We start from the raw sequence: 27,452 nt of genomic DNA, 5'->3' as shown, positions 1-27,452 counted from the left end.
CTCTACACACAATTCCTAAAACTGCACACACAAAATGCTAAATGCCTCACATCTCCTTCAAAATGAAACACTGCATTCAAAATACCATAAACACATCTCAAAATGAAGCATTTGCATCAAATGGCAAACACTTTTTTCATAATAGTAAATTTTTGGATATACCATGTACACACCATGTTGTTCTAAATCTAAGGCTCTTTTGTCTTTCATAGGTTTATATCTACATTTACAATGTTCTAGAGAGAAAGTAAATCTGCTGAAAGTGGTTGAAAAGTGCACTGGAAAAAACAATGTAATGTTACAGTGAAACAGAAAATATTTATTGGGCAAACATCACGTTAGTAAGAGTAGCAGAGTGTTGTTACAGTAGCATGAAACAAGAAAACAAAAGTATAAACATGTAAAACAAAGATATCAGTTTTAGAATAAAGAATATGTGTGTGTGTGTGTGTGTGTGTTTGTGTGTGTGCATGTGTGTGTTGTGCGTGTGTGTGTTGTGAGTGTTTGTGCATGCTTGTGTGGGGGGGTCTGGGGGGGGCGGGGACAGAATTGTATGCAAAGTCTGATTGATTAGTAATGCTGAAATAGTCATTAGATAGTTGCATGCAGTATGGACGCCACCTTAAAGCTACTCAAGATGGGCTTCTCTCCCTGATCTCATCAGAGATGGCTCTCCTTCATACTCTTCTTCCCTCCTCCTCCTCCTCCTCGTTGTTATCCCCTGTCTTTTACTTCTACTCCTCTTACTCTCTGTTTATTGTTGGCATCCATTGTTCAAAACAGGTAATCTGACCTTTGACCTTTGTATAGGCCTATACTAAAGCAATGATTGGTTAGTGTTCAGTTATGACATAATGTGTTTGCAAATGTGAGGAGTGTGTGTGTGCCCTAGTAAATAAGTGTAGCATTTTGATTGGTTATGTTTAGAAATGGATAGCAATTCACTTCCTGTTAGATTTTTGTGTTTTAGGTAGAGAATTGTGTGTAATGTTTTGAAAAAAGTGTTTTATGCAATTGAAAACTGAGTGAAAGGCTGAGAAATAGCTTATGGTTTTGGAGATTTGCTGTGTAGTTTTGCATTTTGAGTGAGAGATTTCAAAAATCGTGTGACTTGAAAAGATTTTGTGTGTAAGCAGTTGGAAAAAACTGTAAGTAAAAGTAAAAATGCTACAATGTAAAAAAATACAGGTAGACGAAAAGAAGAGACAATGAAACCATAGACACAGGGCAAGAAAGACAAGGGGTGAATCTCCTGGAGGACAAAGATCCAGATCCCAAACATCTGGAATGAGTCCCAGCTAAGAGAGCTTGTGCGAGAGAGAGAGAGAGAGAGAGAGAGAGAGAGAGAGAGAGAGATGCATGGAGACACCACTCACTATGGAGAGTTCTGATAACATTTTACAATATAATGCAACTCAACACACAGCACCTCACACCACAGGCAAGAACCTGATTTCTCAAGAAAATCATTTGATTAGGCTACCTGTCGTCTGTGTTTGAGTTTGTGTTTACGTGACACGGATACGCACAAAGGTGTTTTTTTCAATGTCCAGTTAGGCAAGGTTAATGAGATCCCTTGTGCCAATTGGGCAGTGATCTGTGACTACTATTACCAACAAATAAATAATGAGTAATAATGAATAATTAGTCCGACCCAAATAAAACGTATCTTTTATCAATATCAATTTAATCTCTGTGCGTCATCTGCTTATACATTAACCATGGACTGCTAGGCTAAATTAAGCATATACCTGTCAGGATTATGTCCAGTTCTTTCCTCTGACTGTCCTGATCTGTAATTAGATATTATTGCAGGCCGATCAACATGCAGTAACACAAGACGCTCTGCTGCCACTCCCTCTGTCATTCATCCCTGTCTTTGATCGGTTTCAGTGAGGGTCAAGTTGAAAGAGAAGTTGGAGATAAAAAAAAAAAAGTTCTTAAAAGTTTTCTCTTTTTTTAAATCTTTCTCCATGAAAATTCTGTGATTTATTCCACCCCCTCATGTCTTTTTTCATCTTGTTCATCCATCCTTTATCTTTCCTCTCTCACATGACTGATCATTTCCCAAAATACACCCCTCTATTTAACCCTCAGTGCAGTGTTTCTTAGCTTTTTCTGTAATGAATCTCTTTTCTGCCTCCCGCTCGAGAATTTGCCCCTTCCCTCCATCAATAATCGATGAGGAGAGGGATGACGAGACATGCTGAAGAAAGACAGAGAGGGTGAAAGATGGGGTTGAAGTGAATAATGGAAACCTCATTAGAAACTGGAGAGACGTCAAGCTGTACATTATCTCTAAGTCTTGGACATGTACACTGTCTGTTTCAGTTTGCAATGTTTAATGCAGGTTAAAACAGGAGATGCAGAGAGAGAAAGCAGGAGAGGCAGAGATTGAGGCAGATTTCAGGGGAGGCGAAACGGGGGGGGAAAGTGAGAGCCTTTATCTTTATATTCTTCTTATCCTTCTTATATTTAGAGAATGTGTGACATGCACCAACAACACCAAGACAAATTCCTTGTATGTGTAAAAAAAAAAACTTACTTGGCAATAAAGCCCTTTCTGATTATGATCGCCTGCCAATGTCCCTGTTTTTGACTGGAAGTAAGGGAAACAAATTCATGTTTTTTTGTAGAAGCTTTTAGTGGAATCAGGTGCTTAACACAAAAGCTACAAAGCTATACAGCTGATTCAGAAAGCTGAAAACCACAGTGACATGCTTTCATGCTTGTGTGATCATTCATGTCTAAAAATAGAGGTCAGTGGTGACATGCTCACCTGTGTGTTCATGTGTGCGCGCTCAGCCATGCTTGCTGGATCGGATTATACATGCAGGACAGCATTGAGGGGATGTGTTATAGGCTAGTCTTTCATCCTTATCATTACATAGCTGCTGAGTTTGTTGTACCCCTTGTTCTCTTTCTATCGCTCCCTGACATTTAATAAATAGCTGACCTGGGAACCTCCAAAAGAATCCAATTTGTATTACAAAAAGGCTCCAAATGTGACAGTGGATTGAGGGCGGATAGATTTAGAGAGACTGGGACAAGGAGAAAGCATGTAGAGCAATGAGGATTACTGTTGGTGGGAAATAAAGAAAGATAGAAAGAGACAATGGGGGACAATGGGAGGACGAAAAATAAATACATACAAGACCAGAAATACATGACAGAAGGAGGAGTGTTCACCTGTGATGAAGGGGGGGAAAGGTGGAAGAAGGGGAGGAAGAAAAGGAGAGAGAGAGGTTGATGTGTTACAGGTAGATAACGTGAGAGAGGTAAAGCGCAGGAGGTATAGAGTGTCACCTAAAGGACCAAGAGATAGCGAGCGGGGGCAGAGGTGCAGGAACTCAATCCCAGAAGCCAAGACAACAGCTGAAGATAAAAACCTCCTCACCTGAACGCACCAAGAGAGAGATATGGACAGGAGCATGGTGAAACACTGAGTAAAAAATATACAAGGACAGAGAGGAGGAAGTAGAAGAACATTTGAGTTATTGTTTTTCCTTGAACTTCTTTATTCGTTCTCCTTTCATTTACCTGGAACAAAGGAAAGACTTTCACTTTATCAACACAGCCAAATTCTAAACCATTTTTTAAAATCTTTTATAGCGGACTTTGTGGGAAATTTTAGCACATAAAATACAACAAGAGCTTCTGCAGAAGAGAGGAGAGCAGGGAAGAGGCAAGAGAGAGGGTGAGGGAGGGGGAGGGTGAGTGCGAGTGAGGGAGAGAGAGAGTGAGTGTATGTGAGCCTGTGACACCGAGATGTTCATGATCATTCGAGAGTCGTCCGCCGGAGGAGGCGGTGGAGCGATGAGCGCGCCACAGGAGAGGAGTGCAAAACAGGTGCGTGAACACGGGTGTCTAAATGTATGGAAATATGTATATGTGGTCAAGGTATTTATGTGTCAAGCTGTCCTCTCTTCATAACACACCTTCTGATGCTTTTCTGTGTGCAAATATGCAACTGTACAGTATGCAGAAAAAGACATTTATATTCATTTAATTTTGCATGGATATACGATAGTTTTCCACCAAAATCAATTCCAAGATATGGTAACTTAAAGTTATTGATGTAACTGATGAAGGATTTCTGTCTAGTGAAAAACATGTGTCTCCATTATTGGGGAAATGTTTTCCGATAAACTAAATTACTGTAAATGACCTTTTGTTGGTTGAGAAAATTCTCCTCTGTCTAACCCTGTTAGATTATTTCTGTAATGTATTCCATGACAAGTTGAAATGTTGGTGAAACATTATTAGAATAACACGGTGCATTGTTTTGTTCATAGGTAATTAAAGTAAGTTAAGTATATTTATAGAGCACCTTTTTAGAGCAGACGTAAAAAAGTGCTTCACAATAAAAGACAATGGTATTTATGTCAAGACACTGGAACTACTTGTAACCATATTTTACATTTATGTACACCACTAAATATGTCAAAAATAAACATGCCCATCAGTCCTATGGTTACCATGAAGAGTGTCAGTTTGAACACAGATTTCATTAGTCTGTACTCAGTTTCTCTGTCGTCCCCCCCCACCTTCTCCCTCAGGTACAGGCCGCCATCAAGAAGAAGATGGAGAAGCAGAAGAAGCGAACCAACGAGCAGGGAGGTGGCGTTGGAGAGGTTCAAACTGCTACACCTCAGCTTCCTCGCCACCAGAAATTCGGTCAGTTGACCCAGACGACAGCGGCGGCCGCTGAGGACAGAAAGACCCTGGAGGAGGAGCTGGAGGAGATGATGGAGGGACCACAGGGGAGAGAGAGGCAGAACGAGGAGGACGGGGAGCCTGTCGACCTGCTGCCCATCGTGGACTCTATGTTTGGACAGGTAGGAACCATCTGGTGCAGTGTGTGTGTGTGACTCATAAGTTCACCTTTGTGTGTCCGACGCTTTTGTGGGTTCATGTGCATCAGGTTACCGGCTTGATTTAAAACCCTAAGCCTGGCTGTGGTCCAGTTTTTGTAAATATCTGTCTTTCTCACAACCCTGACCTCTTTGATCTCGCATGGCAGAAGGGCAAAAAAGCTGCAACAACAACATTAACCATTCTGCCTTCCCGTTTAACCCTAAATTCTTCTGGAGATGGCCGGGGCAGCAAAGCACGAGGGCTAAGCTAAGGATGGAGCTAGCGTGTGTTTGAGAGGTTTAAGCTCCTTTACTTTGGGAAACATTACGACAGAGTAATCCGTAACAGATACGGCCATAGTCAGCCGGAGATCTGATGAACACCTTATCTCAGTATCGCATCACATCCCATCACTCACACGGTAAGCAGTGAAACACGACACGGCATGATAGGCTACGCCATCACAGCATCTGTCACCCTGTGGTCAGACATGTGGGATCATGGTGTGAGAAAGTGGTGGCTTTGTGTATGACAATAAAATCAAAAGAGATTAAACCAAAGTTAAACCCCCACCTGCTTCATGTTTCTGATCTCAGCTTGTGAGTCATTCTTGTTTGGGTTTTTTTTCGACATGAAGAAAAAGTGCACCTGATCACGTCAGCAAACTCTGAAGGGGGGGTTGATGATGATGAGCGTGGCTGAGGTTAGAAGGAGACAAATCAATATAGAAAAAGGAAAAAAAATAGAAATGTGATGTCAGTGGTGATGCAAGTGAGCCAAAATTAGAGAGACTGGCTAATTGAGTGGGTGAGAGGAGCATGTTTGCAAAGTCTGAAGAAGAGAAAATTTACCTTGTTTCACTGGAGGGTGCCTCGGGGTCCCTGAACCTCACTTTGACAACCGGTGTATGAGAGGAGGAAGCTTGTGTGTAACAGGCAGCAGGCCACAGACAGCGAGACCCTCAGCCCCCACATAGTGCTGAACTGAAATCAAACAGACGGAGCTGGAAGAGGCTCGCACAGCCTCATCATCTTAAAATTATGTTTCATAACACAAGCTCAGTTACACAAATTACATCAGAATGTGACTTCAAGACAACTGTTTCAAATCTGACTGTTTAAAAGATTTGACTATTGATTGGTAGACTTTTGGCACTTTAAGGTACATTTAGTGTCTGGTCACCATTTTGCACATTTGAATGTGTTTAGGTTATTTCACTTCTGAACTGTAGACCTTTTACACTTCAAGATGTATTGTTTTTGCTCATGACATACTTGAGTTATTTAAATATGTGCTTATTTATATGATAGTTTTATTATTAGTATGTTTTGATAAATGCAAAGCAGACAGGACTGCTCTGCACTATGAGCTCACCCAGGCAAGTACCTAACTTAAAAATGAAATCAACTAAAAATCAACATAATGTGGTACTAATTGTAGGGATATAAAGACAAACTTTAAGTTGTTGGTTGAGCTCATACTTCCAAATAACGTTAAACCCACATCCATTCATTATTTATTTATTATTTTCACCACTGCAAACGATATCTGCAGAGGTGGAAAGTAGTACTTACGTACAATTTTGACTTGTAGTTTACTTGAGTATTTCTATTTTATGCTACTCCTACTCTACTATATTTCACAGGGAAATGTGCACTTTTTCCTCCAATACATTTGACTATATTATTTTCAACAAAAATATTTAAAATCCAAACATATGATCAACATATAAAATATGATCAATTTTAGTAGTTAAAACTCACTCCACCTTGATCAACTACATTAACATGCTTCTTCCACATTAATGCATCAGTACTGATAATTCAATAATCTGACATATGACACAGACAGTGTTGCTGATAATACTTTCTTTAGTACCTGTACTTTTATGTAGGACTTTAACTTGTAATGGAGTATTTTTACATCGCTGTATTTCTATTTGAATACTTCTTCATCTACTCCTTTCATGTTCCATCTATTCCGTCTCTTCTAGTCTTTCTTTGATTGACAGCTCGTGTCACTAGACACCAGCTGATGCACATCTGACACCAGATCAGTACATGATACAGTATGTCTATCTGCTCACACAGACTCTCTCACACACGCACACACACACCCCCTAGATTTGGGACAGTTGCAGGAGAGTACACTGAGTTCAAAAGAAAGGACAGAGTCACATTACCAGAGTATCTCTCTCTCACACACACACACACACACACACACACACACACACACACACAGTTAGTGTGTGGTGCTAAAATCCTACAACTACTAGTAATCCAATGCTGATACTTGGATACAAGCAAATGTAAAGTAATCAAAACGGAAACCGAGTAACATAAATAAGCCTGAGTGTGTTTGTGTGCATGCATCATGCAAACACACACAAACATGCACACACACACGCAGACACCCAACAACATCTCATTGGCGTGATTAACTGGAACCATCAGTAAGGGAGAATCAGCCTGGTAATTAATCAGGCTTAATGGTATTGGTTGTGTCTCAGGTTATTCATGCAGCTGCTGGTGTCAGTTTTGTTATATTATGAAGGACCTCACAGAAAGACAAAGTTAATTTGGTTGATAAAGTTATGTTGTTTACAGTTTGAATTTGTTTTAGTCGTTGATAGGTGGTGGATATGAGCAGACGGATTGATTGATGAGAGTATTTTTGTTTGGAGTTGGACTAAAACTTGCTAGCATTTGAAACTTTTTCCCATCACAGAACCTCAGGGAAAACACAATGGTGATGTCAAAGAACACGGGTAGGTTTTTAAATATGGTCTGACCTCATGTGTCACTTCATGTTTCAGATGCCATTTGAAGTTCAGATGGGAGGACTTCCATTACATTAGACAGTATTTCGGTTTCACACAGGATAAATAATTAAACATGCTCATGCAGCTCGCAATGGGACTTTTGTATATAAAATATTTAAATATGTTTTTAAACTAACTTTTGCTATGAATTTGCATACAAATTTTCTAATTCAGAGTCTTCTGGAGAAGTTTGAAGGTGCACAATATGATTTATTTGATGCCAAAGTATGTGATGAGGATTTGTTTGAGTTAGTCCACTGTCCATGTACTTTATTTGTTATGTCTTGTCTTCTTACGTAAAAATATTTCCATGAAATCTACATTACACTTAAGCCAAGACTTTGTGGTTCTGCTTTATTGAAAGAAAACTGACTTAGTGCCTTGTCAGTGTCATTAGCAGCAAAACATATCGTAGCAGGCTGGGAGCAAATGTAATTTCTGATCTCTTACATGAGGATCAGATTAGTGAAAGATACTGTAGTCTTATTATACCCACCAACAGCACTCATATCTGTCTGCATGCCCACCAGATCACCCAGAATTGAAGTGTTAAAGTCCAAACGGTCTGTTTCTACTTAAGAACCTTTTCCGGGTACATTTTAAATTACAGTGGGCATTACTCTTAAGCTGCACAATCTGCCAGGAGGTTCTGCAAAAAATAGGGGTTGTATTATTACTGTCTCAAATCTTCACTGCAGCAGCTGTCAGATAACACTCAACTACATTAGACCTGACTGTCCTAAAGTGGCCTCCAGTGGTGACTGCTGATGATTGCAACAGAATATTGACCAAACGGAAAGAGATGTCACCATTATGTTTCGTTTTAGGAAGATCATTTGACATTTAAATCCAAAACAAACTTATGAGCAAATCAGTTCAGACCACGCATCTTGTCTTATTTGACGAGAATACTGGCGCTTTCACAAAATCACACCATCACATAATTTTTTTGTTAAATGTCCTGCATGTTCTTTCTTAAACCACCTGATTAGAGCTGTTCTCAGGCGTGTGTGGCCGTATCGCTCTCCTTTTACTTCTGTTGCACCGGCAACGAGCTCTAATCAGCCAGAGTAATTGAAAACACCTGTGTGAGTATATCAAAACTGGCCAGTGCAACCCACCCCAAAACCCTATTATAATTTTCTTTACATAAATAGACATATGCACCATAAATTGATGCAGAAAAGTCACAAATTGTTGCAGAAAAATTCACTAGAAACTGAAGTGTGTTAAAAATATTAATTTTGCTCAAAAGTGGAGATCTCAACCCCCACAATGTTGAAGCCAAAGTTACGCCCTTGATTTGCAGCAATAAAAATGATACCCCTCTTGCATTTACGAAGAAGAATAAATGCTTTTTGTTGTATAATTGATTACTTGTGAACAAAAACACTGAATTATAGAGTCATCAAAAACTAAATGATTGCATATCATAAAAACTGATTTTTAATTATAGAAACACTTTTATTTTACCAACAATAAGACTTATGAGTGAACTGTTTTATTACAGACTGTGTAGTAAACTAGCATTTTCTAACATAACCAATAACAACATCACCCATCACCAAGCATTTACTTGTCTTACTGTTTCGATATGGTGTACATTAGAGTATATACCTATTATCCTATATTACTTAGTACAAGAGTGTGTTTCAATTTTAGAGAAAAAACATGCAACGCCACACACACACACACACACACACACACACACACACACACACACACACACACACACACACACACACACACACACACACACACACACACACACACACACACACACACACACACACACACACACACACACACACACACACACACACACAAGCTGTGCTCTCCATATGGATGCTCTGTAGTAAGCAGCATGCCAAAGCTTTTGGAGAGATTTGTTGACAGATGCTTTGTACGCGCTCAGCTGACCACTTAGCATCGCACTCATAACATCAAATTGTGACTTCAATGTCGTCAGCACTTTTTGGCACTTTGAGCCGTTGCATCCTGCCAAGTGTGACAGATACTGTGGGTCTCATTTGCTGAAGCGTAATGCGCAGTGGATATGTCACATGCCTTTGGTGCAGTAGACCCGGGTTCAATTCCCACTGCGATACATCAACCAATGTGTCCCTGAGCAAGACACTTAACCCCTAGTTGCTCCAGAGGTGTCTGACCTCCGATATGTAAGAATTGTAAGTCACTTTGGATAAAAGCGTCAGCTAAATGTAATGTGTAGCGGCTCACTTGTTTTTTAAAGTTTAGCATGATTTGAACTTCTAATTCTTCATGGAAAACACTTACAGTAAAGATCACAGCACATAGATGAACTCTGTATCTCCAAAACCTGTCAGGAATTATAAAAGTGTTTGATCACCCAGTTAATCAGAATAACTCACAAAGAAAATCAATCCCCTCTGTTCTAGTTTAAAGCTATATGTAGTGTGATTGATTTTTCCACCATGGACTGCACGGACAAGTCTTTTGCATCATATTAACCGTTTTTTTATAGGGTTTGTGATTTATATTAGTGCACATTTCCCAATTATTTTTTTGCTTTGTACAAGTGTTTGTTTTGGCATGCAAAATCATATATATTTTTTTTGTTTTAAATACACACTTTAATACTTAACGTGTCCAGTCCAATCTTTAGCAAAGAAAAGGCAAATATCTATTCATTTAAGTATCATCTAATCAACATGGAAATCATGTTTTTGATAATATGATAGATATTAGTTTTTATTCACTTTTAGTTTTAGAAATCTATCCTTGACAATATGGTCATTTTCACTAAAAGACCAAAGCTGCTGCAAGAACCTTATTTCAACCAATTAAGAAGTATAGCTTCAGTTTGGGTTCAGATTTTACTCACACCAAATACACACTCTTTTTTTGTTTCTTCTTTTCTATCACGTTACTTTCAATTTTTTCTTTTCATTACCCTATCTCCCTGTTTAATCTCAAATGAAAGGGATTAATCCATCTCTTAATCCTCCATCTAAAACTCCTCATACTGTAGATGAAGTCATTTGAATGCTGCTGGTGCAACATGTGAACAAGAGGGAGGAGAGATTGAGAGAGAGAGAGAGAGAGAGAGAGAGAGAGAGAGAGAGAGAGAGAGAGAGAGAGAGAGCTACTGAAAAGAAATAGAGAGGGGGATTAAAAGGGTGGATCTGTGTGAAGAGAAAGCAACAGCGATGCTGCTGCTGCGAAGAGAATCACCAGTAAGCTGCTTCCAGTAGAGAGCTCAGTTTGGTTTGGTTAGTTTGTTTTTGTTTGGTGACGTCTTTTGACTTTGGATGGTATAGAGACGGGTGCAGTCGTTCAGGATTGCTCATGCATGGATTAGAGCCGTTTACTTTTTGTCTCTGTGGTATCAGATATGAAGACTGATAACCAGCATGGGACACAAGTTTCCATCAAAGTCAGAGCTCTAACCTGAGCTGGACCTCTGAGAAGTCCAGAGAGAGAAGAGATAAAAACAGACAAATAAGATCAGAGAAAGAAAAAAGATTTTTGGCAGCTGTTGACCAGGGAAGGTTGGGTAATGGGCAACTGCACCAATCCGAAAGACAAAATGAAGAAGGTAAGAGCACTTTGTCTCTTGCACTTAGTAATTCACTTTTACTATTTTGCATCTGTATACGTTTTTAAGTGATGTGATTGATTATAAAACATCTCAGCAACTTTAAGCAAAGAACTTTATTCTTGTCATCTGGGACAAGAATGAAATAATAGTTCAAAAGATCACTTACCAGCTTTCAAAACTTTCTTCACAACTTGCTTTAATTATTGAATCCCTGGATAATAGTTTTAATAATTGTAAAACTTTTTTTTATTTTTTTTTTAATGGAGGAAACAGTGATTGCAGCATTGGTTGTAATACATGTTTCCTTTGATGGGGAGTTGCAAGAAAACTCATATTATTCTAAATGTTCATCCAGGACACATTGTGCAATTTCTTACTGTAACAGTGTTACATACTGACACAATATGTCAGTCGTTAGACCAGACAGTTACCAGAATTACCTCAGTGAGTGTCAGCAGGATGGAGACATAAGGAGAATGTTGAGATCAAAACGTGTTTTAAAGTAAGGATAATAGCTGATGTGAGTGGACTGCCTTAAAACAATAATCATTTTATGTAATCCAGACTTACTGTGTGTGACTAGAAAACACTGGGTGTTAACCTGGGCGTTCCTTGAAATGTATTACTATGTTTTAAATGTGAATGCAGACAGTTGCTTGACTGAGGATTGCAATGGTGAAATAACAGCCTGGTCTGCCTCTAAAGGGAGTAATGGATGGGTCCCTCAGGGGTAAGGTGAGGGCAGTGGGCCAGGAGGGAGAGGAGAATCAGGACGAGGAGGATAAGCCGTTCAACGATCCCTTCTGTACGCTGGTGAAGAACTGCAACATGCTGCACAACATCGTGGGCCCGGCCTGCATCTTCCTTAAACATGGCTTTTCACAGACACTCGTATGTAACAGAATACACTGTGGTCCTCACACAAGCCCCCGGTTCAACTTTGTCCGCTCGTGTCGATTCATTTTCATCCCTGCATCGTGGTTGAACCCTCCTGCTCTCCACCACACCAGCTGTCATCCCATCACTGATCCGGGTCAGACGATCAAATCTGCTGGCACCACACATACTCAGAGGGGTCGATCATTCATTTCCATAGAAAATGATTGACCGGCTTTGTGGAGGTTTGTGGAGGCACAGGATGATTGGAGGTCAAGGCTGAATTTCCAACCAGGCAGTGGAAGTTGGCGACTGCCCCTGGGCTCCAGAAAAGCCCCCCTGAAGACTTCAGGTTCACTGCATGCCAATTAGCTTGCTCTTTTTTGTAATAAAAAGTAATGCAACACTAAATGACAATGTAAACTGAAATGAAAAGGACCTTAAGGTGTCCCTTGCCTTTTTCACCCTATCTTGAGGCCCTGTCCTATAGATGGGCCCTGTGTCAACATCTAGTTGGAAATACTTTTACTATTTCTTTTGAAAAGGATGCACACATGTTGCCGTTTCCTAAATAAAAATATGTTGAATTTAATTAGCACAAACCAACTGATATACAGAAAACTTGGGCAACGTGGGTAGTATTGTCACGGCACAGGTAGTACCGGAGGAATGGTTTGTTGAAGCCTGACAAGCCAGACCCACATCCAGATGTTGGGTCTGGGAACTCACCATTGGCAGGGCTCAATCCGAGGGGCGGGATAAACGGTTGTCTTTCAAATTCCCTCTGCACGCAACAGGATAGCGCTACAACCAGGCAGAGCAACGCTAGTTGATAGTTTAAACTTTTGCACACATCTTCCTTTTTTAACCCTTGTGTTGTCCTTGGGTCAAATTTGACCCGTTTTCAAAGTTTTTATATCAGAGATTTGGGTTTCTTACAACCAAATTGCCCCAAAATAACATGGATGCATGCATGTACTTTGTATGGAACCCATACAACATCCATGCATCCATGTTCTTTGCAGGTAAAATTATTGATTACTTCCATTGAAGTTTTATTTAATTTTATGGCTTTTCAAAAAAAAAATGTTTAAATGGTTTCAAAACAGCATCCTGACCAAACTTTGACATAAACCAGTCTGTGATTCACTCAAAATTCTCTGATCTTAACTATTGTATTTGTCAAAATAATTCATAATTTCTGCTTTTTTTTCAAACTCAAAAACTTGGTATAATTAATTTTATCAGGTTTATTGACCATGAAAAAAAGCATTGAAAAGCGGGATAAAAACGTTTTAAAAAGCGCCAAAAGCATAAAACAAAAGCGTCAAAAAAGTCAGAAATAGTTCCAAACAAAGCGCATTATTAAATTTTGACCCAGAATGACAAGTTCATGGACGACGGTGAAGACAACACAAGGGTTAAGAATGACTTCAGTGCCGTTCTTTGTTCTTTTCTCAAAGAAAAGCTTAACTCCAAGTCTTCCAGAGTCGCGGCCAAAGCCGATTCGAAAGACTGCTGTTTGCCAGCAGCAGCAGCCATCTTCTTTGTTAAGTATCAGGGAATTCACGCGGAACCGTCGAAACTCTACTGTTATTATGTTAAGCCTGCCCACCGACTCTATACACGATTTGATTGGCCTGACTAGAGTTTTTGCAGCTCCCAAGCCAACGGAGAGTTGCTAGACAGACCCTGGCTGCAAATTACATTTGCTGCCGCTAGGGTGCGTCTAGATTTCTAGGCTAGGTTTGTTGTTATGTCTAGGGGAATTAATAAACACTAAGCCTTGCTGCTATGCCAGCTAATAGCAGATCGCTGCAACACCTTGAGCATGATCTTTCTGTTTGTATGAATATGAAACTAACCAACATGCATTCCAGTTACTTTGGTAGTGTGTCCCATTGTAAAGAGGATGTCTACTCATATTGTAATTTGGTTTGAATTTGAGGCATTGTGCATTTAGTTTGTTGCAGTTGCGTAACGAGCCAACACCGGGCCCCTATGCAAGATTATCAAGGCGGGCCCCCCTACTACAGCACGTGATGACGGCGCAATGTCCACAAGTAGGCTACCATGAATAGGACAGGATAGGATCATAGAGACACAGCATATAATAGATGATGTGACAGGGGAGTAGCCTACGCGCACCACAACAACAACAACAAAAAAACACTGGTGAATGTGCACCATAATACATGAAAAAAACACACAAGGGCAGTCCCTCCAGGATTTTGCGGCCTTTTTTTGAGATTGTTGTGGCCCAAAAAGCTTGATTTCACGGGAGCTTTTGTAAAAAATTGCGATAAAAGTTGCAATGTCTTTTGTAGGTTTGTTGCAATTTTTTTTGTATAGTTCTTTAAAAATAAAAAGGAGAATAATAATTATTACTATTAATGAATTACTCTGGGCTGAGATTTCATAGGAACCTTACCAAAAAGGCTCAGGATACTGCAAATGTTGGTATAATATGAAAATGGCTGGTGGAATTAAGACAAAAAATTATAATTTATTGAATGAATCAAATATGAACATATATGTCACTGTCAGTGGCTTGTTGATCTTTACATTGTTAGTTAATTTCCTATCCTGGCCACACACACATTCATACGGTTTGATGAAGTACTTATTGGACTTTAACTTATCATTGCACTTACAATAACAGCGTAGCTGTCCTCAATTTAGGTCATTGTGTCGTCTCATCTGCGTTTTTTCCTGTATCCACCGTGTGTGATTGTGTGTGTGTGTGCGTGCGCGCGTCAGTCGCGGGGGGAATGGAGCAGCAGCCCCGCCCGCTGCAGAGAGCCGACAGGATTCAAACAGCAGCTGCTTCAGTGACTTTATAGTGAAAAAACTTTACCGTAGGCCTACATTGATCTTAAAATGTATACAGGTTGCCAGGACAGTCTGAAATGTTTTGCTGTACGTTTTGTTGGTCAATGTAAGATGTTCGAGTCACACACACGTCTCGTCTTCATAACAGAAACAAGGAAATTCATTTGACCTGTTCTCTTGGTCAGTGGCTGCACGTGGAACTGCTGGGATTGTCGCGAGTAATGAAAATGCGATAGGGGGGCCCGGCTGTCAATCAATATCTTCCAGTGATGCGGGCCCCTGATTGGTCCGGGCCCGTAAGCACCGCTTACCGATAGTTACGCGTCTGGTTTGTTGTGTGGTGAAATGAGACTGAGGGCAACTATAAAGTAAATAAAATGATGACAGAGGATTTGTCCCATATTGTTTTCTCTTAACAGCTCTTAGCCTGATGTCCTCCGCACAGAACCACAACTTCCATTGTGTGCTTTTGTACATGCATGCAAGCTTAAATGCTATGTAGGCTACAAGACAGTGTATATATATATATATATATATATATATATATATATATATATATATATATACACATATACATATACACACATTTATACATATATATATATATATATACATACATATCATAATGCTGTGTACAATTTAATCCAAATAGATTTAGACTCTGAGCACTGGGTTTGTATGTAATACAGCTTACTGAACAACTAAAGCATATTAATCACTTGCAAATAATGTTAAAATCCTGACTATAACACACATGGGCTCAGATTTGAAGCAACGTAAATGGACAGTTTATATTCTATACCATCCTCACCACATAAAGCCAAACTCCATTAATCATTACTCTCATTTTGGTTTCTGTGTGTGTAGCATCTCTTCCCTGTTCAGTGGTTGTCTGGGTGTTTTTGCAATGATGTCGCTTTAAATTTGACTGTTTATATCTCTGTACTATGCCTGTACTAACAAGCTCTGTAAATATTTTCAGCAAGAGAAGTATGAAAAGAGAAGCTAATGTGTGTCTCTACTTCCCCCAACAGGACAGAGAGCTGAGACCAGAGGAGCTTGACGGTGAGGTGATTCTCTGCAGCAAACCTCAGTGTTTTTTTTAAATAGAGCTTTATTAAAGTTTTACAAAATACAAGTTATAACTAGAAAAAACAGTAGGCTGCATATCATACCAGAATAAAAAAATAATAATTAATAAAACAATAACAAACTTAACTAATTAACAGACCAGTGCTAATGAGCTAATAAAGTGCATCCAGTGCATAGAGTCCTCCTGTTTACACACATCGTCACTGTTTACTACAGTCTGTTGTAATACCATACAGCATCTCTTCCATGATTTCTGCTCTACAACATGTTAATATAACAACTGACTGAAAAATATGTTTTTTGTTTGTTTTTTTAATTATCAGAGCTCCGTGAGGCGTTTGTGGAGTTTGATAGAAAAAAAAAAGGCTACATCAGTCACAATGACCTCGGGGAATGTATGAGGACCATGGGATACATGCCGACAGAGATGGAGCTCATCGAACTGAGCCAGCAGATCTGTGAGTGGAACAGCAACCTGAAGCATTTAAAAGAACAGAACAGAGTAGAACCCAAAGATCAGAAGAGGAACAGAAACAAGACCAGCAATAGGACAGAAGAAAATAGAATAGAAACACAAAAGAAGAAAAGTAAAGACTGGATGAAACGTCCATGGTTTGACTCCTGGTCAGATGTTGTTGCATGTCAGAGCCCTCTTTCTGTTTGTTTGTGTCTTTCTCTACAGTGACCATCAAATAAAGGCAAAATGCAATAAGAAAAAAAAAAAAAAGATTTTATGAATAAAATAAAACAGGAGAACTGTCTAGTTGGTAGCAGAAACATCTTGGAAGTTGTTTTAAATACATTGGTTATTTTTGTTAAAATGATTAAAATAAAATAGGATAGCTTGTGTTTACTGTTAATGCAATTGGTTAACAATAATTGAACACGCTCTTTACTGTTGTAATTTAATGGAGATACATGGACATCAGAGGAAATGACTGTGAGAGCTGATGATTAGATTAGAGAGCAGGGGCTGACGTGGCTTTTTCTGTTTATATAACTGGTGTGTTGTAGGTGGAGGTAAAGTGGACTTTGAGGACTTTGTGGAGCTGATGGGACCCAAGTTGCTGGCAGAGACAGCAGACATGATCGGAGTCAAAGAACTACGAGATGCATTCAAAGAGGTCAGCATATACATGTGTTACTTAGAGCTGTTCATTTATCACTGCAGACATTTTAACTCATCAAACACAGGTGTAACTAATAACGTCACTAGTTGCTGCATTGCAATAGTTGCTAGCCGTCGTTAGTGTGATTAGTTCCACCTGTGCCTTTCCTGCTATGACATGATGATAATAAGTGCTGTCCAGATATTTGCACACATTTTGTGAATGTTTAAAGGAACTGGACTTCTCTGATGCTGGCAAATGCAAATCTGACAAGATTCATGTTTAGAAAGCGTTATTCAGAGAGAAAACAAAATGGAAAGTACAAGATGTTCAGAACGAAGAAAAGTTTACCTTTCAATTTAAAGTGGTACAACAGAAATAAATGGAGAAAAAAAATGTTATTTCAATTAATCAAAAATTTTACTCCTTTTGTTTGTACTGTAGCTTCCTCGTGTTGTCGCTGGTTGATCAACCACTTATGTGAATTTCTTTCAGCTTCCAAAGTGGGTCAAGAGGGCACAATGTGAAAGCTTTGAAAATGTCTCACTTTGGTGCCAACCAGTGGTGGTCTGACACAGTCAGAGATTGCAATGCAGGCTGCATTGAAAGCAAACTACTGTACTGTACTGTATTTCTTAAAAATGTCCCTGTGTATTCAGTTTGATATACATGTGACCCTTACCTTCTGTCTCTCTCGTTTCCAGTTTGACTCTAATGGTGACGGCCAGATCAGTTTAACTGAGCTACGTGAAGCCATGAAGAAGCTGATGGGAGAACAAGTGACCAACAGAGAGATTAACGAGATCCTCCGAGATGTCGACCTCAACGGAGATGGTCTGGTGGACTTTGAGGGTGAGAGAAGTTCTATTTGACTTTATGGGATCGTTTGGGCAACTACATTCATCCTCATCTTCCTCCCTTTCACTCCTTTCTCTTGTCTTTTTTTTAAGAGTTTGTTCGAATGATGTCCCGCTGAGCCGCCCACATGTCGGATGGACAGACAGACATTATGCAACTGCTGGATTAGAGAACACACTACATCATAGTGGACATCCTTCATCTGCTCTTATGAGCACACATCTAAAATTGTATTTTTATATTGAATACTGAAAAAAGAAAAATATGCTTTGAATAGACAAATAGTATCCAGCCTACAACTAAAATGACTATCCACATCTGAACTCCAGGTGCAACACAAAGATAAAGTACTTTAACATATCAAATGCTTCATAGACAACATTTATGACTTTGTGTTTTTTAGATGTATTCTTTTGTATATCAATGTTTGAGCTTTGAGTGTAACATCTTGTTTGTTAAACTGTGAAAAAAATATTTTGTTAATTAAAGAAATGTACAAAAATATTGATGGTCATCTTATTCCAACCAGGTAAACTTGTGCAGGATGTGACATACAATCCTATCATTAAATAACCAGTCCTTAAATATGGATTTTATAACGTGAACTGCATACAGTACATTGAGGGTGAAATGATTTGTTGAATTGTGACTTGGCAAGAGAGAGGCTTCGAGGCATAAAAGGAGATTCAGGGGAAGAACATGCACTGTTTGTGGCGAGGTAAACATAGTGTGTAGGAAAATATCAAAAGGACCAACTGATCCAAACAACTCAGATGGCATGCATAATTTGCATCATTTAAGTCAAATGTAAACTTGAAAGTTTTGAAAAAATGTTGTTGAAATGTTTATGTTACCTTTAATGCCTTTTATTTGCTGCAAACAATAACTAATATGTAGCATGAGTATAAGGAGCTGCTTATCAAAATTAAATTTTGGTTAAAAGAGGTCTCCAATGATTTAGCGCTTATAACACCGTCTGACTCACGATGGACAGTTAAAAAAAAAAAGAGGATTAAAATCGATACAGCAGAACCAGAGATATTACACAGCCATCCATACATTCATCTTCCTTGTCCAAATCTGGTGCACACATTACCCACAATGCAAATAGACTGCCAACAGTTCGGTCAGAAAATTGGATGTGTTATGCCCTATGGCAGGGATCTTCACCAGGGGGTCCGTGACCCCTAGGGGGTCCTCAGAGTCAATGAAGGGGAGCCTCCAAATTATTATGTTTTTTAAGTTTTTTTCAAAAATTCAAAAGTCCTAAAAATTAATCCAACATATTATCAAATATGAATCCCCACTGAGGATAGGGTGGTGATGGTGCAGTGGATATGACACATGCCTTTGGTGTGGGAGATCTGGGTTCAATTCCCACTGCGATGCATCAACCAATGTGTCCCTGAGCAAGACACTTAAACCCCTAGTTGCTCCAGAGGTGTGCGACCTCTGACATATATAGCAATTGTGAGTCGCTTTGGATAAATGCGTCAGCTAAATGACATGTAATGTAATGATAGGTTTACTGGCCTATGGGTAAGGAGGTCACTGAGGCCATCCCCAGATACAGTACAAGGATTCACAATGCAACATGTATGTTTAACATTAAAACATGATATATAAAATCATGTTAAAAATGAACAGGCTACTTTAATATCTTAGTATTCTATGCAAAAATATATGTATAAAGGTTTTAGGCGGCCCCACAGGTTATTGTAGGCCCAGTTTAATATGCAACTTAATTTTCTACAATATATGTAGCAGGGGGTCCCTGTTCCGTCTTTCTTTCAGTTAAGGGGTCCTTGGCTTGAAAAACGTTGAAGACCCCTGCCCTATGGTTATGCCGCTGTCGTGCTAAGCTAGTTAAGGTAGCATCATCACAGGGTTGGTTGGCACAATGTTGAAATACTATAATTACAAAAAATTAAGCAACCAATAGAAACAGTTTGGTAGAACATTTAATCCAAAGAAGAACCAGAAAACATTAACATTTAATAGAATATCTGCCCCTTTTTAAAACCAAACAACATTTAAGCAATTTATCAGTAGGAATGTCTAATTACTTTTGCCACCACTGACCATTCAAGATAATAATAAAAATTAATAATTAATTAACCTCTTAAAATACCCAGACTAAATATACAGTAACAGTTACAAGTTAATGAACAAGAAAACTATCGTTGGCACAACCAACCCCACTCACATTTGACCCAACGTTGTGATGGCATTAGCCAGCTGCCATCACTCTTCCCAGACTTTCAAATATTATGTCAAAATGTAGCTGATTCCAATGTCTATTAACTAGAACACGTTTTCCTTTTAAATGTTAATGTTACCCTCACCAAAAAAAGTTAGTGACTTTCAGATGTTTTCAACATAGTAACATTAGATAAGTGCAAGTCAAGAAAGCAAACATTTTGATGTTACATTTTTGTTTGTGGTCTAAAGGACCAGAAAATAGCTGTGTGCCAACCAACCCCGGTCTCCCCTACACACACACACACACACACACACACACACACACACACACACACACACACACACACACACACAACGCTACATTGATAAACACTAGAAAAGTGTGTTGTTGTACTCACCTGTCTGAACTTCTTGTGCACCACGAAGTCCTCCTTAGTCTGCTCTAAGTTCAACTTCTCTGCTCGTTTACTCTCAGTGATAATAGAACCCGTCCACTGAGCCTCTCTGGTCCCACTACGCTCCTCGAAGTGTTCAAACATTTTAAGATGAAGGAGGCTCTGCAGGGATTAACAGGCACACACACAGCAGAAAGTCCTCACACACCCTCACTGCTGGAGGATCCACCATGAGCATTTTAGCATTTAGCATGTTAGCTACACCCAGCATGCACCTGTTCGTCAACATCATGGGTGTGTTTAATTTGGGTCTCTTAGCTGCTTGCTGAGTGGAGCGTTAAATTAGTGATTAAGTAAGGCAGATTCTTTTTACCTACTGTATGCCAAGGAATAGGCCTAATGCTATCCTTAACCCATGACGGAATTATTTATCATACTGCATCTTTTCCCCCAGGTCAGCTGCTTTTGGCTCTAGTGACAGTAGGAGTGTATCTTTTTTAACTGAAAATACCAGTAGATAAGAGGCTGAACATCAGCAGAAATGTGGGTGTGTCCTGTTGTTATAACAAAGCCTGTGTTACACAATGCAGCAGGCTCCACACCAATATGGAAACTGGCCTGTTGGACAACTTTCTCTTTTTTCTATACACTGCACTTTTTTTTTTACAAAGCATTGTGTAACTTTTGTGTGTGTGTGTTTTTTGTAGCTGACTAGGCAAAGCTTTCAAACCCCCATTCAGCATGATACAATAGTGTTTACTCACTTTAAATCCCAAAAATACATTTAACAAAAGTTTGACGACAAGCATGACACAATATTTGGTGTCCAGCTAGCAACCAAAATACAGAGCTTCAGAAAAGTAGTGATTGATTAATGAAAAATCAGAAAGGATTCATCTCACATTTGTATTCATCTTATTATTTTATTTATGTTTGGTTCATTAACATTTTGATTTAGGGGATTTTTAAGTAGTAAGTAACAACAACAACATCTTTGAAATCAAGATTTTCCTTTTTATTGAAAACTTGGCCAGGATTCTGTACAGCAGAGAGGGTGTGCAATGCACAGGGGCAAGAAGTCGGGGGGCAGGGGGCTCTAGGGACTCAGTTTCCCATGGTGCATCATACCCTGAGCCGAGAATCAAGTGTGTAAAACAGCAAGAGGTGTCGTGTTCCCTCTTTGGTGTCTCAGAGGACTGTGGAGGGGAATGAAGTGAGGGATTAAAAAAGGGAGAAAAGGGGGGAAAGCAAAGCTCAGCCCATAGGGGAGAAAGAGAAAAGAAGAGACAGGGAGGAATGGAGGGTGGTCCAGCTGGACCTTCCACTGAGGTGTCCAATCAGGGACAGATCTAGATCCTCACTCTTCCCCTCACTGTGTTAGATCAAAGACCGTTTAAGGTACTGAGGTAAGGCCTCAGACATCTCTCCCCCTTTCCCTCTTCCTCCGCCCCTCTCCCTCACTTCCACTCTTTCTCTTTCTCTCCTTCCCTGAGCCTCACTTGCTGGCCATGGTGTAGCAGCCCTGTTGGTGCCACTGCATGTCGCGGATACGCCTCACGGACTGGAACTGAGGATGGCGGGCGCCATACTCGTTGAAGTGCCTGAAGTCGCCCTTCTCCAGCAGGTACTGGCTGCCACGGTATCCAGGGAACTGGTATCCCACCCAGCTGGAGGAAAAAAAGAGGAAACATGTCAGTATAGGATTGATTTTAAGTGGATCTCATTTCAGCCCTGTCTTCGAGCTCTATCAGTGACACCTGCAGCCACCGTGTACTCACGTTCCACAGCTGACAATGATGCTGCCCACTCTGTCGGTGAAGCCGTAGGAGAACAGGCTGGGAACGTCATCATCCATGATCTCCATCTTGCGGCCCTTGAACTCTCCCACCTCGTACAGGCAGATCTTGTGCTTCTCAGGGTCCTGGAAGAGAGAAAAACAGGGAGATACACTAGTTCAGGGAGCAGTTGAAAGCAAAAGAGAAAAGGGAAACTTGAGAGTATCAAACCAAGTGTGTTTTTTGTTTTTTTTTCTCTTTCTTTTTACCATTCTGACGGGCCTGAAGGACAGCAGGTAGTCGTTCTTCTGGCAGTTGCTCCAGGAGTCCCAGCGAGGATACTCTCCCTTCTCCAGGATGTACATCTCACCGCAGAAGTTCATCTGCTCGTAGCCCACAAAGCTGTAACGGAGACAATATTATGAAGTATCCATGCAAAGACAAGTGTTTTAAATATATATATGTATAAATATATATATTTTTAAACTTACGGTCCACACTCAACGCGCAGGGAGCGCACACGGTCCATGCCCATCTCACACACATTCATGCACTCGTTGCTGATCTCGATCATGCGACCCTGGAAGTTCTCCTGGTCGAACACGTACATCTAGAGGGGGCAGATGCACACAGATGAGTCAGTAACACAACAGCAAGGGTCTGCGATATGATAAACTGAATTTACAGTATCTCAGTGTGAGAGCCACCCACCTTGTAGGCCATCATTCCCATCTCAGACTTCTTGCTCTGAGCAGCCTTTCCGTCGGTCTGGGAAGAAGTCTTGGACTTATCTCCACTGGACATGATTGCTGGGTGGAAAGAGAGGGAAAAACACTGAGAGAGGATACACTTATGCGACAAATCTAACCTGTTTTCACTGGCGTAAGAGTATTGAGATTTTAAAAGGTATACAGAATAATCTGTATATTTTGGTCTCATCTATGCCTCCTCCTCCGGATTTGTATCTCCACAGGTTCACAGTATGTGCGTGTACCTTACCTGTCTGTGTGTGCGATGCCTACGACGAGCCTCACTCAAAGTGTGTGCGGCTCGGAGTGCGCCCGTCCCTTTTATACTCTGGCGCCCATGGGAGAGGGATTATGGAGAGAGAAACAAACCTGCTGAGGTCAGAGACGCGAGACAAAAGAAACCCCACATCATCAGAGAGGGACGGACAGAGGGGATGGGCGGACGCAGAGGAGGAGAACAGACCAGTTTAGAGGACCAGTTACTAACAGAACTAATGAAATACAAGCTGATGTTCCTGACATCAACTTTTAGAGGGTAAATAATGTACCCTAAATCATAGTAATTTAGTTTCATGTTTCATATTCTTCATTCTCCTGTCAACACACCAATCCACTTGTTCAAATTATAAACCAGTATACTTGGACAGGCTTGATTACATTCGTGGCTACATGAGTGTGTGGCTTTAAAACTGCATGCACATAAACGGACGTTAGTTAAATGTAATTTAATAGAAATGTTCCAGGCTACATGATAATGTCAGTGAGTAAAATGCATGTGTGATACATACATCTGAATGAAATTCTTCACTTGAAGGTCTGAGGTTCCCAAACCTTTCATCTGGAAGACAGACCACCACATTTGGGCATAAAACCACAGACCCCCGTTTGATAGGTTAGGATTTCTTCAGCCAAACATAATCTGAGGTGATTTATTTTGGTATGTTTGATTTAATTTGTGGGATGTGAATGCAGGGAAACTTTCATCAGAAACTGTTGCATTCAGTGCACAAACGTGTAATGGGAGTGATGGACTCCACTTTGGAAACCATTAATCTAGCTAAACCACACATCTGTGTGTGTACACAGGTGTGTGTGTGTGTGTGTGTGTGTGTGTGTGTATAACCTGCACCCTTCAAGGACCGCACGCAAGATCGTTTGGTGACATGCCATTGTGTGAACAGCACTAAAATGAAACTTATCGCTCTCTGGCCTTTCTATACATAAATACAGAGCCACCCGGTTATCTCCTTCTGTCCCCCCGCGGTGCCTCTCTGCTCCGCCGTTAATCCCCATATTCTCCTCCCCGACCCCGGCCCTTTGTGCCTGGGCACGCGCTGGACTGCTGACCGGGATCCGAACATACCGGAGCGCTTTTGTTTCGGAGCCCCAGCAGCACTATGGGATCTGCTGAGCTGGCCCCGCTGGAGCAGGACAACAGCATCCAGCAGCCACGCAGCCAATCAGGGGACGCGCCTCGCTGCTGGCGCTACCGCTGTTCCAAATGGGCGGTGTGCATGGGCCGAATCAGAACCGTGGACGCGCACCAGCAGGCGCGCTCCCCGACCGTCGGTATAAAACTGAAGCGCCAGGTTCTCTCAAAGCTCTACGCGAGGCAGGCCGTAGGCGCGTACCACTATCGAACTCTTCCAATAAAGTGCCAATCTAGGTAAGGATGCATCTCTGCTCTCAACACAGCTCAGGATCAGACAGACAGGTGCACTCCAGCTGCTTCACGCAGACACCGAAAACCAAAAGCACTTTCTGAAACACCTGTACAACACATTTAACTGTTATCAGAATTGTATTTCATATTTCTGATTTTTTTTTAAAGCCTAAAAAGTGAGTACATTTACTGTTTTTGGCCTCCAGATTTTTGAGTTCAGATGAGTTGTAGCTGCCTATCAGCCAAATGATTTCTGTGGTGTTCCTGTAAGTGGAAATTGAACACCAACATATTTTACACTAAGAAAAACATGCCAAACAGTGTTTCTAATAGACATTCCTTCTCCGACACTGTTTCACCCATATCTCGTTGCTTATAACGCTACCTTAATTCGCTGTCATTTTCTCTGTTCTCATTCGAACCTCAGGAGTAAAGATGTACAGAACTACAAGGTCCCCAATGATGCAGCCGCTGGTCAACTCAGGAATGGGCATGGCTCCTTTCTTCAAGGTAAACACTCTTGAGCACAGCTTCTGCTCGATACTGAGAGGTAAAGGACGATGAACCGAACAACCTTATTGCCAACTAATACTTACCATCCCCTGCTCCTCGCCTTCAGGTGACTGTGTTCGAGCAGGAGCATTTCCAGGGCAAGTGCCTGGAGTTCACCTCTGAGTGCTGCAACATTCAGGATTGCGGACTGGACAACATCCGCTCCATCAGGGTGGAGAGCGGAGCGTAAGTCTCTCAAACTTTCACTTTGGTAAAAACAGGACAAAAATGAGACTCAGTATTCCGATTGTACAAAACGTTAATGAAATCCACTGATCGGATGAATCAAGGAAAACCATTAGTCCCGTTTGTTTCCCCTAATACACCCACCCCCCAAACAAGAGGAGTCATGTGGGAAGCTTTAAGCAATGAGACAATTGAGTTGCTACCTATGCAAAAGGAGCTGCGTGGTTTTGTACTGTAGCTCTTAAGCCTGGTAGAAAAAGAGATGGGTTAATTCTCCAAAATCCATTTTGGTAACGTCATTTTTTTTTTGTCTTCAAAATATCAAAGACGCACACTGTTAAGTTACAGAAACAAACGTCTTCAGATGGACATACAGCAAAGGGATGTTCACAGCTCTTTCTCTCTCTCTCTCTCTCTCTCTCTCTCTCTGAAAAGCTGGGTGGGTTTTGAGCACCATGACTTCCAGGGGCAGCAGTTCATCCTGGAGAGAGGAGAGTACCCCCACTGGGACGCTTACAGCGGTTCCCTCTCCTACCATGTGGAGCGCCTCATGTCTCTGCGCCCCATCTACTGCGCCGTGAGTACATCCTGTCTCTCAAGTCTTCAGGTGACAATCAACAATTAACCTCAGGAGCCCAGAATCCAACAGTTTCTTTTATCTCCCGCAGTCCCACCAGAGCAGCCGCATGATCATCTTTGAGAGGGAGAACTTCATGGGCCGCAATGTGGAGATCTGTGACGACTACCCCTCTCTGCAGGCCATGGGCTGGATGATGCCTGAAGTTGGCTCCATGCACGTGCAGTGCGGCGCGTAAGTTACAGTGAATCGGATGGTGTGAACAGCGCTGATAAGATGCATTTTATCAGGACACACTTTTCCAAATGCTCCTCCACTTTCCAGGTGGTTTACACTGAAGCATCCAATTAAAATCCACCTTAGTTTCTGTTCTATGTCCCACTATCGCTTGACAAACAAACATGTACATTGTTTGTCACTAACAGTTCCTCATTAGCTTGTATTACACGCAACAGACATTCCAACTGAAAGCTCCAAGTGTGTACTAAATTCCCACGTTTGTCACAGCAGCTCTTGAAATAGTCCCACTAACCCTCGTTTCCTTCTCCCACAGCTTTGTGTGCTACCAGCACCCTGGCTACAGGGGCCAGCAGTACATCATGGAGTGTGAGAGACACAGTGGAGACTACCAGCACTGGAGGAACTGGGGCTCCCACTGCCAGACCCCCCAGATCCAGTCCATCAGGCGCATCCAGCACTGAGAGAACAACAGGCTGAGACTGAGACAGCAGCTCCCCCTCGACCCCACTCCCTTCACCCTAAACCCCCTTCCTCTTTCTTTCCTTCTCTCTTCAATCCTTTCCTTCCTCTTGACTTGAGCCGCAAGAGCCGCCCCAACACCACTACTGATTTACAGCCGCAGCCAGAGTGTGATAAAAGACAATATCGCACTATTAAAGCACAGGGAAACACACGCTCCACACAAACACATTGCTGACATAACTGACACTCACACAGTGTCTTTTTATTTGGTTTGGAGGTCCCTACACACTCACACACACCTGCGCTGTACTCCTCACCTGAGCTGGGCGACGACTAGAGCAATTCTTCAGTGAGCTGGATCCAAACAGAGGGGAAGATGAAGCTACAGCATGGCGTCCGGCCAGGTCTCCTCAGTGCAGCTCAGATGTGTTTTGTTGTTATGTAGGAGGTTGATAACTAATAAACTAATTTTCACTTCATCTAATCTTGTTTCATTAGTCTATATAACATATGCAGGGTTTAAAAGGTGCCTGTAAACGTAGTTTTTCTCTTCACAGAGAACAGGGGTTGTGGTTGCAATGGGTTTTCATTGTGAAAGTTTTCACAGTGGCGGAAAAAGTGACATG

General features: G+C 41.0%; 3 protein-coding genes across 7 annotated transcripts; 2 read left to right on the top strand and 1 right to left on the bottom strand.

Moving 5' to 3' along the window:
- Positions 1–3,768: 3,768 nt before the first annotated feature.
- Positions 3,769–18,529, top strand: LOC114562382 (calcium-binding protein 2). Its single transcript, XM_028588763.1, has 7 exons — positions 3,769–3,849; positions 4,560–4,838; positions 16,001–16,031; positions 16,382–16,516; positions 17,073–17,182; positions 17,872–18,019; positions 18,118–18,529. Exons 1-7 carry the CDS (start codon positions 3,769–3,771, stop codon positions 18,141–18,143), a joined length of 810 nt encoding a protein of 269 aa, XP_028444564.1. The 3' UTR covers positions 18,144–18,529.
- A 3,129-nt stretch (positions 18,530–21,658) lies between these two features.
- On the bottom strand, positions 21,659–25,561 carry crybb1l1 (crystallin, beta B1, like 1). 5 transcript variants are annotated; one of them, XM_028589205.1, is made up of 8 exons: positions 25,406–25,561; positions 23,935–23,984; positions 23,397–23,515; positions 23,109–23,206; positions 22,889–23,007; positions 22,667–22,799; positions 22,401–22,543; positions 21,659–22,289 (listed from the first exon to the last, which is right to left on the bottom strand). In XM_028589205.1, exons 4-8 carry the CDS (start codon positions 23,199–23,201, stop codon positions 22,118–22,120), a joined length of 660 nt encoding a protein of 219 aa, XP_028445006.1. In that variant the 5' UTR covers positions 23,202–23,206; positions 23,397–23,515; positions 23,935–23,984; positions 25,406–25,561; the 3' UTR covers positions 21,659–22,117. The 5 variants fall into 5 exon arrangements, with proteins under 5 accessions (XP_028445006.1, XP_028445005.1, XP_028445008.1 ...); XM_028589204.1 differs by lacking the exon at positions 23,935–23,984 and having other exon boundaries at positions 23,397–23,518; XM_028589207.1 differs by lacking the exons at positions 23,397–23,515; positions 23,935–23,984.
- LOC114562651 (beta-crystallin A1) lies at positions 24,706–27,310 on the top strand. The gene is made up of 6 exons (XM_028589210.1): positions 24,706–24,812; positions 25,237–25,319; positions 25,429–25,547; positions 25,983–26,124; positions 26,216–26,358; positions 26,678–27,310. Exons 2-6 carry the CDS (start codon positions 25,245–25,247, stop codon positions 26,823–26,825), a joined length of 627 nt encoding a protein of 208 aa, XP_028445011.1. The 5' UTR covers positions 24,706–24,812; positions 25,237–25,244; the 3' UTR covers positions 26,826–27,310.
- The last annotated feature ends 142 nt before the right edge of the window (positions 27,311–27,452 follow it).

Source organism: Perca flavescens, chromosome 10, assembly GCF_004354835.1.
Source record: "Perca flavescens isolate YP-PL-M2 chromosome 10, PFLA_1.0, whole genome shotgun sequence".
NCBI classification, from domain to species: domain Eukaryota; kingdom Metazoa; phylum Chordata; class Actinopteri; order Perciformes; family Percidae; genus Perca; species Perca flavescens.
The sequence above is the reverse complement of the archived record's forward strand: the minus strand, read 5'-3'. Positions and strand labels throughout refer to the sequence as shown.

Coding starts and splice junctions, on each gene's coding strand:
- LOC114562382 (XM_028588763.1), top strand. CDS start 3,769: ATGTTCATGATCATTCGAGAGTCGTCCGCCGGAGGAGGCGGTGGAGCG. Junction 17,183..17,871: donor TACGAGATGCATTCAAAGAG/GTCAGCATATAC, acceptor TCTCGTTTCCAG/TTTGACTCTAATGGTGACGG. Junction 18,020..18,117: donor TGGTCTGGTGGACTTTGAGG/GTGAGAGAAGTT, acceptor CTTTTTTTTAAG/AGTTTGTTCGAATGATGTCC.
- crybb1l1 (XM_028589205.1), bottom strand. CDS start 23,201: ATGTCCAGTGGAGATAAGTCCAAGACTTCTTCCCAGACCGACGGAAAG. Junction 23,008..23,108: donor TGGGAATGATGGCCTACAAG/GTGGGTGGCTCT, acceptor TGCCCCCTCTAG/ATGTACGTGTTCGACCAGGA. Junction 22,290..22,400: donor ATCATTGTCAGCTGTGGAAC/GTGAGTACACGG, acceptor TTTTTCCTCCAG/CTGGGTGGGATACCAGTTCC.
- LOC114562651 (XM_028589210.1), top strand. CDS start 25,245: ATGTACAGAACTACAAGGTCCCCAATGATGCAGCCGCTGGTCAACTCA. Junction 25,320..25,428: donor GCATGGCTCCTTTCTTCAAG/GTAAACACTCTT, acceptor CCTCGCCTTCAG/GTGACTGTGTTCGAGCAGGA. Junction 25,548..25,982: donor ATCAGGGTGGAGAGCGGAGC/GTAAGTCTCTCA, acceptor CTCTCTGAAAAG/CTGGGTGGGTTTTGAGCACC.